Here is a 15,904-nt window from a genome sequence, read left to right as displayed (position 1 = left end):
CCCCAAACATATTTATGTAGCTAAAATTAGTTTTAACTAATGTTAAAAGTTAAAACTAGTTTTATCTAAAATCAAAACATGTACAGCAGTAAATTAACTAGACAAAACCTGTTTTGTCTAGTTAAAACTAGAATTTACTGCTAGTCAAAAATGAATTTGAATTAGAACTAGTTTTAGCTAGACAAAACGGGTTTTAACAAAGACATTCAGTATAAACTAGTTTCAACTAGACAAAATGGGTTTTAACAAAGACATTTAGTATAAACTAGTTTCAACTAGTTAAAACGCATTCTAACTAAAAACGCGTTTTGACTGTAACATATATACTACATAGATGGCTGTATAATGTACAATGTGTATACTTTTTACAGAAATAATTTCTACATGAATAGTATAATTCTTTATAACTATTAACATAAAAATTATGTGCATAGTGTTATGAAAAAACTAGAAGTTTTTATGAAAATTTGTTCATTATATATAAAGATCATGTATGATATAATCATGATATACTGTATTTTTAAAAGATTTTCTCTGCAGAATAATGAAATTTCTATTTATAACACTTACAATGTTTAGTTAATATTGAAACTATGTCTTTCTTTTGAATTCTGATGATGTTTGTAAAATATATCAAAAAATCTTTAATACAGTAATTTTCATAATAACCCATCTTATTTAAAAAATTTCAAAATATTTTCATTTATTCAAAAAGAGTTCAATAAGAAAAACAGGAAACTAAATTTAATAAAAAAAATCATTCTAAAAACTACAAACATAAACTAGAAGAAATAAATCCTTATTAATTACCATTTTGGAGATTTTCTTCATATTGCATATGTAAGTGATGTTCAAGTTCTTTCTTTTCTTCCTGATACTTTTCAAACAGTTTAGATTCAAATTCATTTTTAAAAATTTCTCTTTCTTCATTTAAAATTTTTATTTGATTTTCAAAATGGCTTTTTTCATCACATAACTTAATGAAAAGTTCTTTAACTTCAACTAATGACTCAGTTAATTGTGTTATTTCATCCCTAAAAATCACAATTATTTCATATACTCTATATAACTTTCATATTTATTACAATTCTAGTATTCTGCATTGTTAAAAATGAATGAAATTCAATGATATATTCTTCTTTGTTTTTTTTAAAGAATAACTTACTTTTGCAATTTTATTTTCTCTTCATATTCTTTGCATATAAGTTCTTGATCAATTTGAACACCTTTCAATATTTCATTGCGCATTTTTTCACTACTATCCTGATGAAGTTGAAGATAAGCTTCACGACATCTGAAAGTTATAAATAAGATTTTAACAATATACAGTACATAAATTATACAGATATATCATTGTCATATAGGATATTATCGTTATAATGCACATTATTATTATTATTCAGTAAATATATCTAATATAAAGAAGTTTGTTAGTATGTTCTTTATATATTTCAATGTTAAACAAATGCAATAAAACTTTTCAGGGATTATCCTCTCATCTGGAAGGGGTTGACAATTACTTTTGGTCAAATTAACTTCAACCTCACACCCACAACAGACCAGACCTCTTTCCATCTGACTAATAAGAAGATGGCATTCAAATAAAAAAATTATTTAATATAAAATTACCAGCAAGCCCAAAATATGTTTTTAGGGGTTTTTGCAAATGCTGAGTTTAAATATTTGGTTCATTTTTCATGAAATTTGATTGGCAAGTTGATTACCGTTTCATATTCAACTGTAAATAGTATCTTAGAGTTAACATTAGAACAAATTTGATGTCTTGAATCATCTTCTCATGCAGATGAAAGTCAATGATTACTTTCTGTTAAAAAAACATCAATTTCTGTCTGCATAACCAATGAAATTGCATCATTCTATACCATTCACATATCATAACAAACACGACAATGGTAAGCTAAAATAATCAAACTCTTAATATGATTTTCATTTCAATGTTTGTTGTTCTTACTTTTTGCCCAAGCAGCATTGGACATATCTCTAGTACAGGTATCACTAGTTTATGAATATAACAACTCCAGGTGACGTCAGGAAAAAACATAAATGCTAAAAATTTTAAAAGTCAAAAGCTTTATTGGTTTATTGGTAAACATTTTTCAAGTTAGCGAGGCTCCAAAAAATGTTATATCAATAAAGCTGACTCCTAAAATTTGTAGTGTTCATGTTTTCTCCTGATTACCTCTCACACTATGGATACTCATCATAAGAAATTCAAGAAATTTCAGTCAGATGCCCTTTGATTCCAACCTTCACCCTTAATCCAAACATAGGATTGGTCAAGGCTAACCTATTGCCCAGTTTTGATGGGTTTGTATAAATAACTAAAAAACATAAAAATATCTTAACTTATAAAAACATAGCATTTTAAATTTTAAATTTATATATAATAATTTTTAATATTACTTTCATTTTTATACTCTTCTAATTCAATAATAAAATCTTTATGGATTTTTATTGTTGAATTAGAAGAGTATTGCTTTGTCTTTGCTCCTGTTACTTGTTTTAGATAAATAAATTTCAATTCCTTCAAAAATATTGAAATTTTTCAGAACAGCAAACAAATATTCTCATAAATTAAATGAATAAATTAAAATACAATAAATTTAGAAATTGTAGATATAAATATTATATGAAACTAGCTTATTGTATTATTAGCTTATTAATTTTATTAATATAAATATTATATGAAATACTCATTTCTGCTATTAATAAATTCAACAAATATTAAAAATAATAGTAATTATTTTTAAAAAGTTTTGTTTACTCATTTATTGAATAAAATAGTATCATTTTCTTTGCTATTATTAATTTTATAGTCAGACTTTATTGAATCTCAAACTAACAAAAACTTCCTTAATGATTATTCAATGCATTCTCGAATTATATTTGAAGTAGATAGAATGTTTTAAAAAATTATCATCATCAAATTAAAAAATGAGAAAAGAATTTATAAAATATATTACATAAAATTTATAACTTTAACGATTAAATTCAATAATTGAGACATATCTATATACTTAAAAAGGAATAATTTCAGGTAGTTTATAAATATCTAAATTCTGAAATCTAGATATTTACAAAGTTAAAAATTATTTTCTTTCTAAATCAGATCAGCTTTTATATATAAACAATTATGTATAATAAATTCTATTTACATGAAAGGGTCCTAAAGTCAGGTTTAAAAGTAAAAAAAGACCATAAATTTATAGAAATTAAGTCATTTTAAACATGTAAAAATATATAAAATAAAGTTATAAAAATAAAATACTCTTAAGAAGTTATTAATTACTTTTCTAACTCAAAGTGTTTTTCAGTTTCCTTTTTTCTCATATTTTCTTCCATTTCTTCCTTCATCTGCTTTATAGTCTCTTCTAATTTCTTTTTATTTTCATGTATATCTTCTATTGTTTTATTTTTCTCCTATAAAAATCATATCATAATTGAAAAATGTGAAAAAAATTATATTTATTGATAGCTTCAGCTCAAAACTGTCTACTTCAAAAATACTAATCATTCCTAAATGCACTTTTAGTGATATATATGGATCATATTTTATACTCAGAGAAAAGAACTTTCAACAAGTAAGTTTGTTATTTTCCCAAGTCACATTCATATGTGCGTTTACATACACAAATATAACTCCAATTCATTCACCAACAACATTGATAAAAGCCAGAAGTTGTATATAATGATATATAAGAATGACTTAAAACAAAATAAATCTTGATAACTAGCTTAAATATGTTCATGATGAATATCTTTAATCTTTCCACAGATCATCTACAAGTCCCTACTTCAAGTTATTAAGATTTGTTTACACAAATTACAAATTAAAGAAATCAGTTTAAATAAATAGATATACAAGACTTATATGACATTAAAATAAAATTTAGAAAACATTACAATTAAATATTTACAGATATTATAGATATAATTCTTCACAACAAATGCAGACACTGCAAATATCTAAATCTTTACTTCATGTTTAGTAGACTTGCTCTTCCTGAGACTTTAACAAATTGGTGCAAATTTTATTATACCAGTTGAGAAATGGGTATTTTGGACCTGTCTCTCCAAAGGTAAAAGTCAAACAAAACTGACAAACATCTGGGGTGGGATTCTTTGTTGGTTTTGACCTGAGCTATGTCATTGACTTTTGTCTTTCAAGCTTTGTCAACCAAATGGAAAATATTTTAATTCTCTGGTACTTTTGAAACCGTGCTTGTAGTTATTAGTAGTAATTAGTATTAGTAGTAATTAGTATTACTACTAATAACTACAAGCACGGTTTCAAAAGTACCAGAATAAGAATTTCAAAAGCTGAAACGGCAACAATCATCAAAAAATGGATAAAGGTCAGCAAAAAAACAACAACAATTACAGAGAAAAACTGCAAGTTGGCTGAAGAGGGGCAATAAATGCCCGAAACGTGTGTAATAACAACACGTATCAACTGAATAAAACTTGATGATGAGTATTGCCAAGTGCCTGAAGATAAATACGATAATTATTTGTGTTTGAATTTGACTGAATAAAACTTGATGATGAGTATTGCCAAGTGCCTGAAGATAAATACGATAATTATTTGTGTTTGAATTACTATTTTAATTCTCTTCAAAAATTTATGATTTAGCATTTCTTTGCCAATCAACATGTATGTAAAATTATCCAACTATGAAATTGAAACTATCACATGCATGTGAAGAATACTTTATGTTCCCTTAATATTATATATTGCAGAACATTGCAGCTACCATCATCTTCCTTCCAGTAAAAACTGCATGGTTCTTCATATGTAGCCATATTTTGTTGTTAGAAGCCTGATGACTCTAATTAAACCACTCATGCCATGCGACTATGAATCCCCACAAGTTTATATAAAAAACAAAATATTTGACACAACCATCCATTTGAACATATAGAACCTAACTTTATATAAAGATGCTTTAACCAATAAAATAGTTCTATAATAATAATTATATTAATTTAAATATTGTTGAAAAAATTGTACAATGATAATCAGTAGTATTACATATTATAATACAGAAATACTGATAATCATAAGCTAAAATATTTTCTTGTTTTACTTACCTCCAATATTTGATGAAGTGATGTCATTTTATTTGTAAGATCTAATATTTCATTTTCTAAATTCAGCATTTTCTTAACAGAAACCTGAAATTCTTCATTCTGATTTTCGAAATTTTTAACTCTTGCCTAAATGAAATAAACAATAACAAAATTATTAATACTAATAATTATATTTTTAATTAATACTATTAATGCAATTAGCCCTTGTGAATAATTTGCATGTTTATAAAACAAATATTGAATGCAAAAAGTTTATATCTAGGAATCATTGCACTGTGAACAGAGACCAGGAAATATTAGGATTAAATTTTTACAATTGAATTTGTTATGATTATGATTTTTACAGTTCACCTCTGTTTCTATATGAGAGAGTTTTTTTTTCAGTATTAATAGTTAGTAATTACTTGCCAGCCATTGCCTCAAAATTAATACTTTTAAATTAAATATTAATTCCATTATGACAATGGAATTAATATTTAATTTTAAAATATTAATTTTAAGCATTTGATTAAAAAAAAAAGTAATAATTTTACAGTGAAGAACATTTATGTGCTTTTGAGAAGAACCATTAAATGTAAAAGTGACAGTGCTGTTAATCATTTTGAGAACTATGAATTTTTTATATTAAACTTTCAAAGTTTTAACACATTAAAATTTTTGTTATAACTATGAATTAGTTAATAAAAACACCACCCAGAGTGGGATTAAAAGTAAACTGTAAAGTTTCTAAGAATATATTATTGTGAAGAAACAGAGTAGTTGAAGCTGATGATGCTGCCTCTAGAGGACATTATAATTCTTTGTAGAACATATTTTTGAGAATGAATTAATAAAAAGAATCAATGCTCCTAAATCCTAAATCATATGCTTTGTAGAAATGTGTAAATTGTAAATGTCTGTGCAGTAGTTAATTAGATCCAAGGAATGTTAAACATTATTGTATTTATATATACAATATGATATTTTACACTAGCTTATTTATCTGGCATGTCTAAAGAAGTATGATATAGATGCTGTATGGGATAAAATTTCATTAATATTAAAATAGAATGTAATGTAAGTATGTACATATAGGTATATCTAACAAAAACAGAAAATTCTGTTAAATGATTACAGCACTAGTTATAATGGTCTCTCATAGCAATTTCAAGATAATAAATAAACAAATGGCAAACTCATTCAAAAGAATAGTCTCTTATCCCTGCAAATGAAACTGAAAAATGAGAAGAAATTAAGAAATTCCCTATTTTTGGCATAGCATAAAAACACAGTCTGTACTTTTTGCTTAATTTTTATAAAAACAAATTAATTTGCCAATATTCTCAACTTAAACACATGACTTTTACATTACTCTCTCAATGCTAATCAACTGTCAACTGCTATAAATGTTCAAAATTTTTTTCCACAATACTTAATTTACTATTTATTTAATTTAAATACAATTGCTTTTAAGATTCTGACCATCCAAAATATTACTTTTTCAAAAATTAAAAACATTTTATATAAATTTTTATCTCCTAAATACCATAGTACAAACACTCAAAAGTGCTTACAATACACACATGTATCAACTAAACTGAATAAACTTAGATGAAAAATTGCCTAGTGTTCGAGTGTTTGTGCTACGGTATTTAGGAGACAAAAATAACTACCGACACAGTTTCAAAATTACAAAAAAAAAAAAAAATATTCAATCAGATATTTAGTAAGTTTGATAAATTTTCTCATATAGCTGATTTAATCATAAGAATGGCTAATGTCTTGTAGTGAGTGGTAAATTTTAGAAAAAAACCAATATTTTATTTTGGATGTAATAGAGAACTACATAATTCTTCATTTTTTGTTTTTGATTAATTTTAAAAATAAACCAACCCATTGATTACTTATAATGCTCTGAGCTGATGATAAAACCATTAAATGAAATAAAAACCATTCTTATTTTATATATAATTTTCCAGCTAACGGTAAATAATTTTGGCTAACAAACAACATACAGAATGAATGCAATTCATAAATATAGAATCTTCCAAAAAAGAATGCTCCCAGTTAAAAACTTGTAATTATGTTAATTATTTATTGGAGACTGTTATAATGTGCATTAAAAGATTGGAAAACTGTCCAAGTTTCATATTTGCCCATTACAATTTCTCAATGTGTACATTTGTATCACACTAGCACACATCCAACTGATCCTCAAATTCTTCCATGTAACAACATATCTGTTCTCACAACTCTCACAGCAACCACAATTCTACAGCACCTCAGATTACTTATGTTTCACAATGATGATGAATGATTTCAACTTTGCTAACTGATAAACGAAAATGCCTTCTCTATTGTGGAATTGCCATTTTCATTTACAGTACTACTACATAGAGGTAGTAGACAACAAATGTTTGAATGCTGATGAGAAATGAAACACAGAGTTACTCTATTAATTGGTATATATATATATATATATACATATATCAATCAATAGAGATGTATGGCATACAAGAGTTAAATCTACAGACTTCGTTTTTGCTAAATAGGAAATGACATCATATTTTTTAAATTTCTTTTATGTTTTAAACATGAAGAATAACAATAGTAATAATAATACTAATGATACAGTAAAATAATAAAATAATTTTGTTACACATTGAAAAAAATCTGAAAATAGGCTTGAACCTACATTGCACAGCTCTTACATCTGGCGTCTTATCATCTACTTGGCTATATCAATTACGAAAATTGAACCTTCCAAAGACTTATAAGCTATACACACAATTTTCAGGAGCCCATTTTTCAGAAATTCTTGAGAAGTGTGTCCTATTACTTGGACAAGGATCTGTTTGTGTTTAGGGCTACATGCTCGCCAAGTTTCATTAAAATCAGAGAGGACGTCTGCCATCTCCTTGTAAGTCTTTGTCCTCTGGTTTTTATTCAAAATATTATTAGTGACAATAAAGCTTGATGACCAGGGCATCAGCTTACCATTCTGTGTTGGTAAGTTGATGCCTTGAGTCATCTGGCCTCATTGCCACTAATTTACAAGGGGTTGAATGGGCAATCAAACAATCCCAAGAATTTTTCAGGGGTGGTCTGCTCTATTCCTCCACACCATATCAGCTGCCTGTTCGTTGGCTTGTCTGAACCCATAATAGGTTTGAAAAAAGTCCTCTTAGTGCTCACAGGACAAAAAAAAATAAGCAGCAATAATTGTTTTCTGTAAGTCATAAAAAGAGTTTTTTTTAATTGGTCAAACAATCTCTGCTTCTCACTTTTTATATTTTTTTGTTAATTATTAACTTTTCAGCCAAACTAATATTTGTTTTCCTTTCTTCTAAATGCCTTCCTATGTTCTTTCATTGCACTTGTATGTATTCCCAATATGTCATTTGATATTTGTTCTGTCCAAGTCAACTGATATTTTGTACAAACCATTTTGTTAATCATAAGCAATGGAGGTTTGATTGTGATAAGTTTAACCTTATTCTTTCTAAAGTGCAGCATAAATTTAATTGTGAGAATCCAAGGCTGAATATTTTTTGCCTAAATTGACAGAATTTAATAATTTAACATATAAAGAAAAAAAACATTTTTTTCTAATTGCGAGCCACAGGGATTTCTTTCAGTTTAGAAGGAAGTTCCTTGTTGTTTTTCTCCTCAGGTGACTGGAATCATCCCTAGTGATTGGACGAATGATACCCTATAAATAGGGCCAAATATATGCTGGAAAAACCAAACTCACAAACAAAAAAGTTTGCGTCTGGACCAAAAGAGTTCCCCATCAAATGCAAGAAACCATGTCCAGCCCTACCAAGAAAAAAACCTCCGAAGAATCTAAGAAACAGAAATGAGGTATTAAATTTGACTCAAATACTTGTAAATTCTCTCTCTCATTAGAAACTAAGGCAGATGGACAATAAAGTAGTTGATTTACTAATAATTGTAGAATTAAAACTTAAAGAAGATTATGTAACTTTTATTTAAAGTTTTGTGTTATCAACGATCTTTTATTAATAAATTCGTTGTGGTGGTCTAGAAATGACAGTCTAGTTTTATGGTCTAACTCTATGATCAAAATAGTCTCTCCTATAAATTTTGGAAGTAGATTTAAATATTCATTTGTGTCTTATAAGGTCTGCATAATTGACTAAGCAGTATGAAGAATACTGATTTGAGAAATTTAACCAATCTCTTAAAATATAAACAGTCATCACAAAAGTGTGATGGGGTTGACCAGAGACCTGAACATCTCACATACTGGTATCCATCCCATCCTTTATGTGCTTCACATCAGATGATTTTCACTAAATCCTTTATTATTTTGTAATCAATGCCCTATACATTTTTGTCAAATTTTGGAATTGTTTAGTTTTGTTTTCCATGTTGAAACAGTTTAGCTCTGTCTTTCAGTTGAAAACATTACTACTGTTTTCTATAAACTAGTGTTATAAATGTACCTTTCTCTACTTTGATTAAAATATATAAATAATGAATGCTAGAAATACCAACCTGGTCAATTCCTAAGGTCAATCCAACCTTATTCTTAAGAATCATATATCAAATAATAATTTTAAATGAATTAGATTATTTGATAATCAATTAAGTGTCATCCCAATTAATATGTGTGGCATGACAATAATAATCTATTACTATATGAGACAGAGATAATAAAATATCTTAAAATTAATATCAATCTCCAATATTGGTTTCTGTTTCTATTTCAATATTGAAACAGAAACAATGACAGGTTTTTAATAAAAATTTTATNTGACATCACAATTATTAATTTCTTGTTCTATATGCTATAAATGAGAGGAATAATAGTACTAATAATAATGCTAATGATGTGGTAAAATAATAAAATAATGTCACATAAAAAAACTAAACTAGAATTCCAAAGGTTCAAATCTACATCAACTAGCTCTAGAGCATTGTCTATTAAGCTGGAGTCACACTTACAGAAAAACACCACTGAAAATGTAAACTGAAAGCCAAAACCAGAAAAATTTTACGTCCCTCACCCATAAAATTTCTGGAAAATCAACTCAAGAGGTGCTCAGTGGAAAATTTTTCTGCTCATGTAAAATGTAAATATTGACCAATCAGATCCCTGGGAGTGATGACATGTTTATAATGTCACTGACGTCACTGCTGTGCTGCCCAAGGCTGAAAACAAGAAATCACGTGAGCTGCCCAGCTGTCATTTTGACATCTCCACTGATAGTTGCATTGCTGCTAGTAATGTGAACTGACATTCTAGATGGTGAAGAAGTTTGTTATTTTTTTTTATTATTATTTTTTTTGTTTCACAATTTTACATGCAAAACACGGAATTCACACTGCACAGAAAATTACCATTACGGTATGCAAGCTTTTTTTCTTTACTCAGTTATCGCCACTACTGGACATGAAATTTTCAAATTCTTATAAGCTAAACACTAAATTTTCAGAGGCCACTTTTTTGGAAATGTTTGAAAAGTGAGTCCTATTATTTTGATGAGGAGCCATTTGTGTTTAAGGCTAGGTGCTAACCAAGTTTCATTCAAATCAGAGACCTGAATTTCTGTCCTCCTCCTTGTAAATGACAGTTTAACATTTAATTAATTAAAATGCCTCAATGTCCTTTTTCTTACTAAAATATAAATTTTTGTCTATAATTTTGTATCTTCTATTATCAGGACTTATTACACTGGCTTTACAGATAATGCTACAAAGTTTAACAGAAAACAATTTTTATTTTATTCCATATACTTGTAAATTCTTTCTCTCATTAGAAGCTAAGGCATGAAATAAAAGCTGTTATGGAATAAAATAAAAATTGTTAAAATTGTTAAAAATCCGTTAAACTTTGTAGCATTATCTGTAAAGCCAGTATAATAAGTCCTGATAATAGAATATACGAATTTATAGTCGAAAATTTACATTTTAGTAAGAAAAAAAAGAACATTGAGGCATTTTAATTAGATTAATTTGATGATCAATAATCATTTGGTATAGGATTCTATTATTAAATTTCATATTAATACTGTAATTTTCAATTTAGTTCTCTTTTACCATATCTTAATAACCTTATGCCTATTATAGAATTATAATTAATATTTATTAGTTTGAACTAATTCACAATTGTGAAAAATATTTTGGGCCACTGTTTTAAATTGTCAAAATAATAATCTCAGATTACTGTCAGTTTTTCCAATTCTCCCACCTTTCTAAGAATTTTCATGATAGAAAGTGAGATATTCTAAAACAAACTGCTATGAATTGCTTGCACATAATTCAACAGGCTACATCTTATTCAGAGTTAACTTAATAGTCTAGAAATAAAAATATAAAGTAAAATAAATAAATAAATAACTAAAATAAAGTAAAAGAAATAAAAATATAAATATTAACACACAAAGTGAGTTCTATTTTGTGGTTTTATATATCTTTAAAATACTAAATGATATAATGAAATACAACTGCTGTTCACAGAATATATGCATCTGTAAATAATAATCAATAATTATTCATTATTCCCATTTTGTGTTATTGTGATTCTGTCATTCTGAGAGCGGCTATTAGGTACAAAAGTATTTAATAATTATTTGCAAGTCACTAGAATAATCATAATATATATCATGAGAGTCCAACAATTCAGCAGCATCACTTATTAATTCTATGTATATTATATATATATTGAATATAATATTTTGTTTTTCAATATTTAACAGGAAATATTTGTTTTTGTATTGAATGATTGAAATTACTGTTACTATGTTGTTACAAGTTTTTAAAAAATGGTTAGTTTTAATTATTTCTCAATTTTTTAAACATTAAAAATAAAATTAATTTTTCTAATGTTTTAAATGATCTAATAAAAAAATTATTTAAATTTTTATTACTTCAGATTCTTTGACTTTTTCTTCTAAAGCTTCCTTCTCTTTTTTTTCTTTAACAAGTTCTCTCTCTGTAGAAGCCAACTGTAACTGTAATATTCCTAACTGATTACGTCTGGACCGTAAGTTTAACAATGATTTTTGAAGTTCCAATTTTAGCGAACTTGTTACATCATCCACATTTTGATATCTAAACAATATACAAAAAAGTTTATCAGTTATAAATTCCTTTCTGTTAATTAAATAATAATTTTACATTTTATTATTTACCAATCCATTATTTATCCATTCACCAATATCTATATTATGTAATTTTTGGACAGTCCTTATGTGTATAAAAACAGACTAATTTAAAATTAATTGCATTGATTGGTTTTGCATAAGATAGATACTTAGGATAAAAAATTATGGAATGAAAAATTTTAATTAAAAACTTACTTTTAAAACATTAAAAAAGTAAATTTAAAAAAGCAAAATGGAACTGCACCGATACAATATTCATTAACAACATACCATCATAAATAAACCAAAGAACCACTGATTTCTGTTCAATAAAATCAATGTTTACATGAACTCACCTATCTTGTTTCCTGAGACCCAACTGTTCAATTGAATCATTCATTTCTGTAATTTTAGAATTTTCAAATATTTCAAGTTTCCATATATTTTCATAATTTTCTAATTCTGATTTTAAACTTTTCATTTCTGCCTGTAATTTTCCAAATAAAAAAGTATTAATATAAATTGCATGCTAATTATATTTCAGAAGTAGAACTAATTAACTGTATTAATTGTAAACATACAGGTAACCCCCGTATAACACGGCACTTCTAAAGCACGGATTCACTCTAACACGGTTCGAGAATTGGGACCATCCCCCGTATAACACGGTACTTTTATAGCACGGATTTACTCTGACACGGTTCAAGAATTGGGTAAAACCCTCAGACAACATAAAATGTAATAAATTTTTACATACTTAAGTAATAATAGTTCACAAAAATTATTATTTTCGTGAACTATTAGTACTTAAGTATGTAAATTTTCTCTTCTCGCCTTCTGTCGACACACGTGGTCCTTCTCGAAACTTGTTTCAATGTTGCCAGATCGCGACGCTTCTGCTTCTGATGTTGCCGAATGTTTTTCCCTTATTCCATACTTGCTTTATTCTTCATAAGTGCTTAGCACCATATAAGGAAATTTATAAAGACCTTTTAACTAGAAGCAAGCAATCTAAAATTACATACATTTTGCAAAAGGTAAAGCATGGATCTGAAGATAATGTAGAAAAATGCTCAGAAGATAAGGATAACTTGCCAAAAAGAAAACGCTCTCGGTTAATTAATAGTGTTTTTAGTGATGACGAAGAAAACATTGTTTAATTTATATTAATATGTATCACTTAAAAAAATTTTAATGAAGATATTTATCTTAATTATGAAAACATACTAGCATGTTTTTTAATTTTTGGAACCTAACCCTCCTTTTCATATTAGTTCTTTGTTTCGTATAACACGGATTCACATAACACGGCAATTTTTTGGAACGTAACTACCGTGTTACACGGGGGTTACCTGTACATACATTACCAAAATAGCTAGTAATTCTTTTATATAAATGAGCACTACTTGATTAATACATAAATCCAATAAATTACAAAATAAACAAAAGCAATATCTTAAAAACTGTGTAATTTGTTATCTTGGATATGTAATTTATTAATAAAAATTTTTGTAAGATATAAAAACATGTTTAAAACTGAAAAATTTTACTATGTATACATAATTTTCTATATTTCATTGTCTTTAAAAATAATTTGCATTTAAACTTTATTATTCTCTGAGCTGTTTGAAAATATTAATAAACATCTAAATTTAAATAAACTGAATTTGAATTATTTTTAAATAAGACTGTTTTAACAGATATAATAAAAAAATATATTCAAATGAATATTACTATAAGTAAATATATACTGTATATATATTTATATAAATTCATAATTTGCATTTATAAATAAATCTAAATTTTAATCTTACTTCCAACATTTTTAAATAGTTTTCAGCTTCACACTTTGAAAGTTTTAATTCTTTAAGTTGAGCCTTCAAATTACTAGTTTCTTGAAATGTACCTGAAAATTAAATTTTATACATTTAATGAATTAATAATAAATTTATTTAAAAAGATCAACATCTTAATAAATAATTAGATAAAAGAGAGCATAAGTATTATGGCTACTTTGCACTAATTAATTAATCATTAGGAATGAGAAAACAAATACCTCAATTATTATTTTCCCAAAATTTAGAATGTAAAAAATTATATATAGAGTGAGGAAAACATCTTATGACTTACAATTATTTGGATTTTTTGAACAAAATACTAAACAGTTTAAATTACATCCTAAATTATTTAAAAACAGAAAATTTTAATGATAAACATTTGTCAAAGAATTTTGTTCAACGAATATTCAAATTTCCTGGAATTTTCTTGAGATTTCCAGATATGCAAATAAAAAGTTCCTTAAAAACTTCAGGATATTCAAGAATTTCCACCTCAATATCTATGTATATTATACTTTTTATAAAATAAACTTGAATCTATTCGTCAAAATATAGAGTCTAAATCTTGTCATTCTTAATATTAATGCTATCAAAATTTTGATATTGAAGTAAATTAGTTACATATAATTAAGAACAAAATTATACAATTATAGTAATCCCTCCATTTACACAAGTAATTGGTTCTATAAAAACAGTGTATAAATGAAAACTACATACATGTAGTCATGGATAGCTGGTTATGTAGAGACTGTTAAAAACCATAAAACTAAAATTGCCCACTTGGCAATTTTGATCAACTGTCCTGAATAAGTTGATGTATTCAACTCATTCAGGAAAGTTGCAGAAAGTTTTCAAGGAATTTTGCAGAAAATCTCTGATTTTGACTAAAAGCACGCTTCTCAATCAATTTTATCAAATTCAGTCAAGACACAATGAGATCACTAACAGTCGATAAAAAAGGACTGTTCAAGAAAGAAGCAGTTTCTCTCCACTCAAGTTCACCAAAAAGATGAACTTGGGAAATGAGAGGATCTGCTTCTTATGTTTTGCCTCTTCCTTTGGATACATCCTAATACTGCCTCAATCACAAAACATCAACAGAACTGTCTCCTATTGTGCTAACAAGAACATTTGCCTAAATTGTATCTACCAGGAACTGTGAAAGAAAGAAACCTACAACTGAGTGAAATCCAAGTTGCTCCAAGTATTTGGCACTTTGTGTGTGATTTTATTGTAAACTCTCTCTCTCTCTCTCTGAATAGATAGCATTTATGTGTTAAGCACTTTACTGATAAATGTATTAGATATTGTATTGATGAATGTTAGGTGTTTGTTATTATACTATACTCTTATGTTAAATAAATCTTTGTTGTTTTAATGTTAAATTAGTAATCTGAATGAATCATTTCTGGGTTGTTTGTCTCTCGACTTCCTCCTTTGTTCTCTTATCCAGAGTCCCTATAAGAGATGTGCTTGCACTCACTTATAAAATCTCCATAAGGTTTCTTGTGAGCCAGAATTCATAGGTGGTACCACAATTTTCTTGTCACATGAATATGTATAATTACAATATGTTATACTAGTACAGTAGAACCTCGATTATCCGGACTAATTGGGGATGAAGGTAGTCCGGATAAGGAAAAATTCTGATAATCGAAACAAATACTTTAATTTGTCTTTTAATGATAATATCACACGTTTTCTTTTCGATGACATATCGGTAATATTAAAAGTAAATACTGTATTTAAATCGTGATCAAATTTTCAAAAAACAAATGTTTGTATTGAATTTGGACTACTACTGACCAACACTAACAGACTACCTATTGTTTAAAAGGCCCTCTGGTGGCACAAAAAGACAGA

The 15,904-nt window shown here is 26.9% G+C and overlaps 1 protein-coding gene across 1 annotated transcript in view; it reads right to left on the bottom strand.

Annotated features, from left to right (window-relative positions):
• LOC111613320 (centrosomal protein of 152 kDa-like) overlaps positions 1 to 15,904 on the bottom strand; it is a gene marked incomplete at its 5' end in the record, with an annotated part of 54,917 nt that overhangs the window by 19,272 nt on the left and 19,741 nt on the right. Inside the window, 7 exons of the mRNA XM_023354673.1 lie at positions 811 to 1,034; positions 1,166 to 1,294; positions 3,311 to 3,441; positions 5,113 to 5,238; positions 11,988 to 12,171; positions 12,560 to 12,690; positions 14,018 to 14,109. Of these exons, the coding sequence (XP_023210441.1) occupies positions 811 to 1,034; positions 1,166 to 1,294; positions 3,311 to 3,441; positions 5,113 to 5,238; positions 11,988 to 12,171; positions 12,560 to 12,690; positions 14,018 to 14,109 (1,017 nt within the window). The remainder of the gene's footprint in view (positions 1 to 810; positions 1,035 to 1,165; positions 1,295 to 3,310; positions 3,442 to 5,112; positions 5,239 to 11,987; positions 12,172 to 12,559; positions 12,691 to 14,017; positions 14,110 to 15,904) is intronic.

This window comes from Centruroides sculpturatus, unplaced genomic scaffold, assembly GCF_000671375.1.
Source record: "Centruroides sculpturatus isolate CEXI.00-Female unplaced genomic scaffold, Cexi_2.0 scaffold1889, whole genome shotgun sequence".
NCBI classification, from domain to species: domain Eukaryota; kingdom Metazoa; phylum Arthropoda; class Arachnida; order Scorpiones; family Buthidae; genus Centruroides; species Centruroides sculpturatus.
The sequence above is the reverse complement of the archived record's forward strand: the minus strand, read 5'-3'. Positions and strand labels throughout refer to the sequence as shown.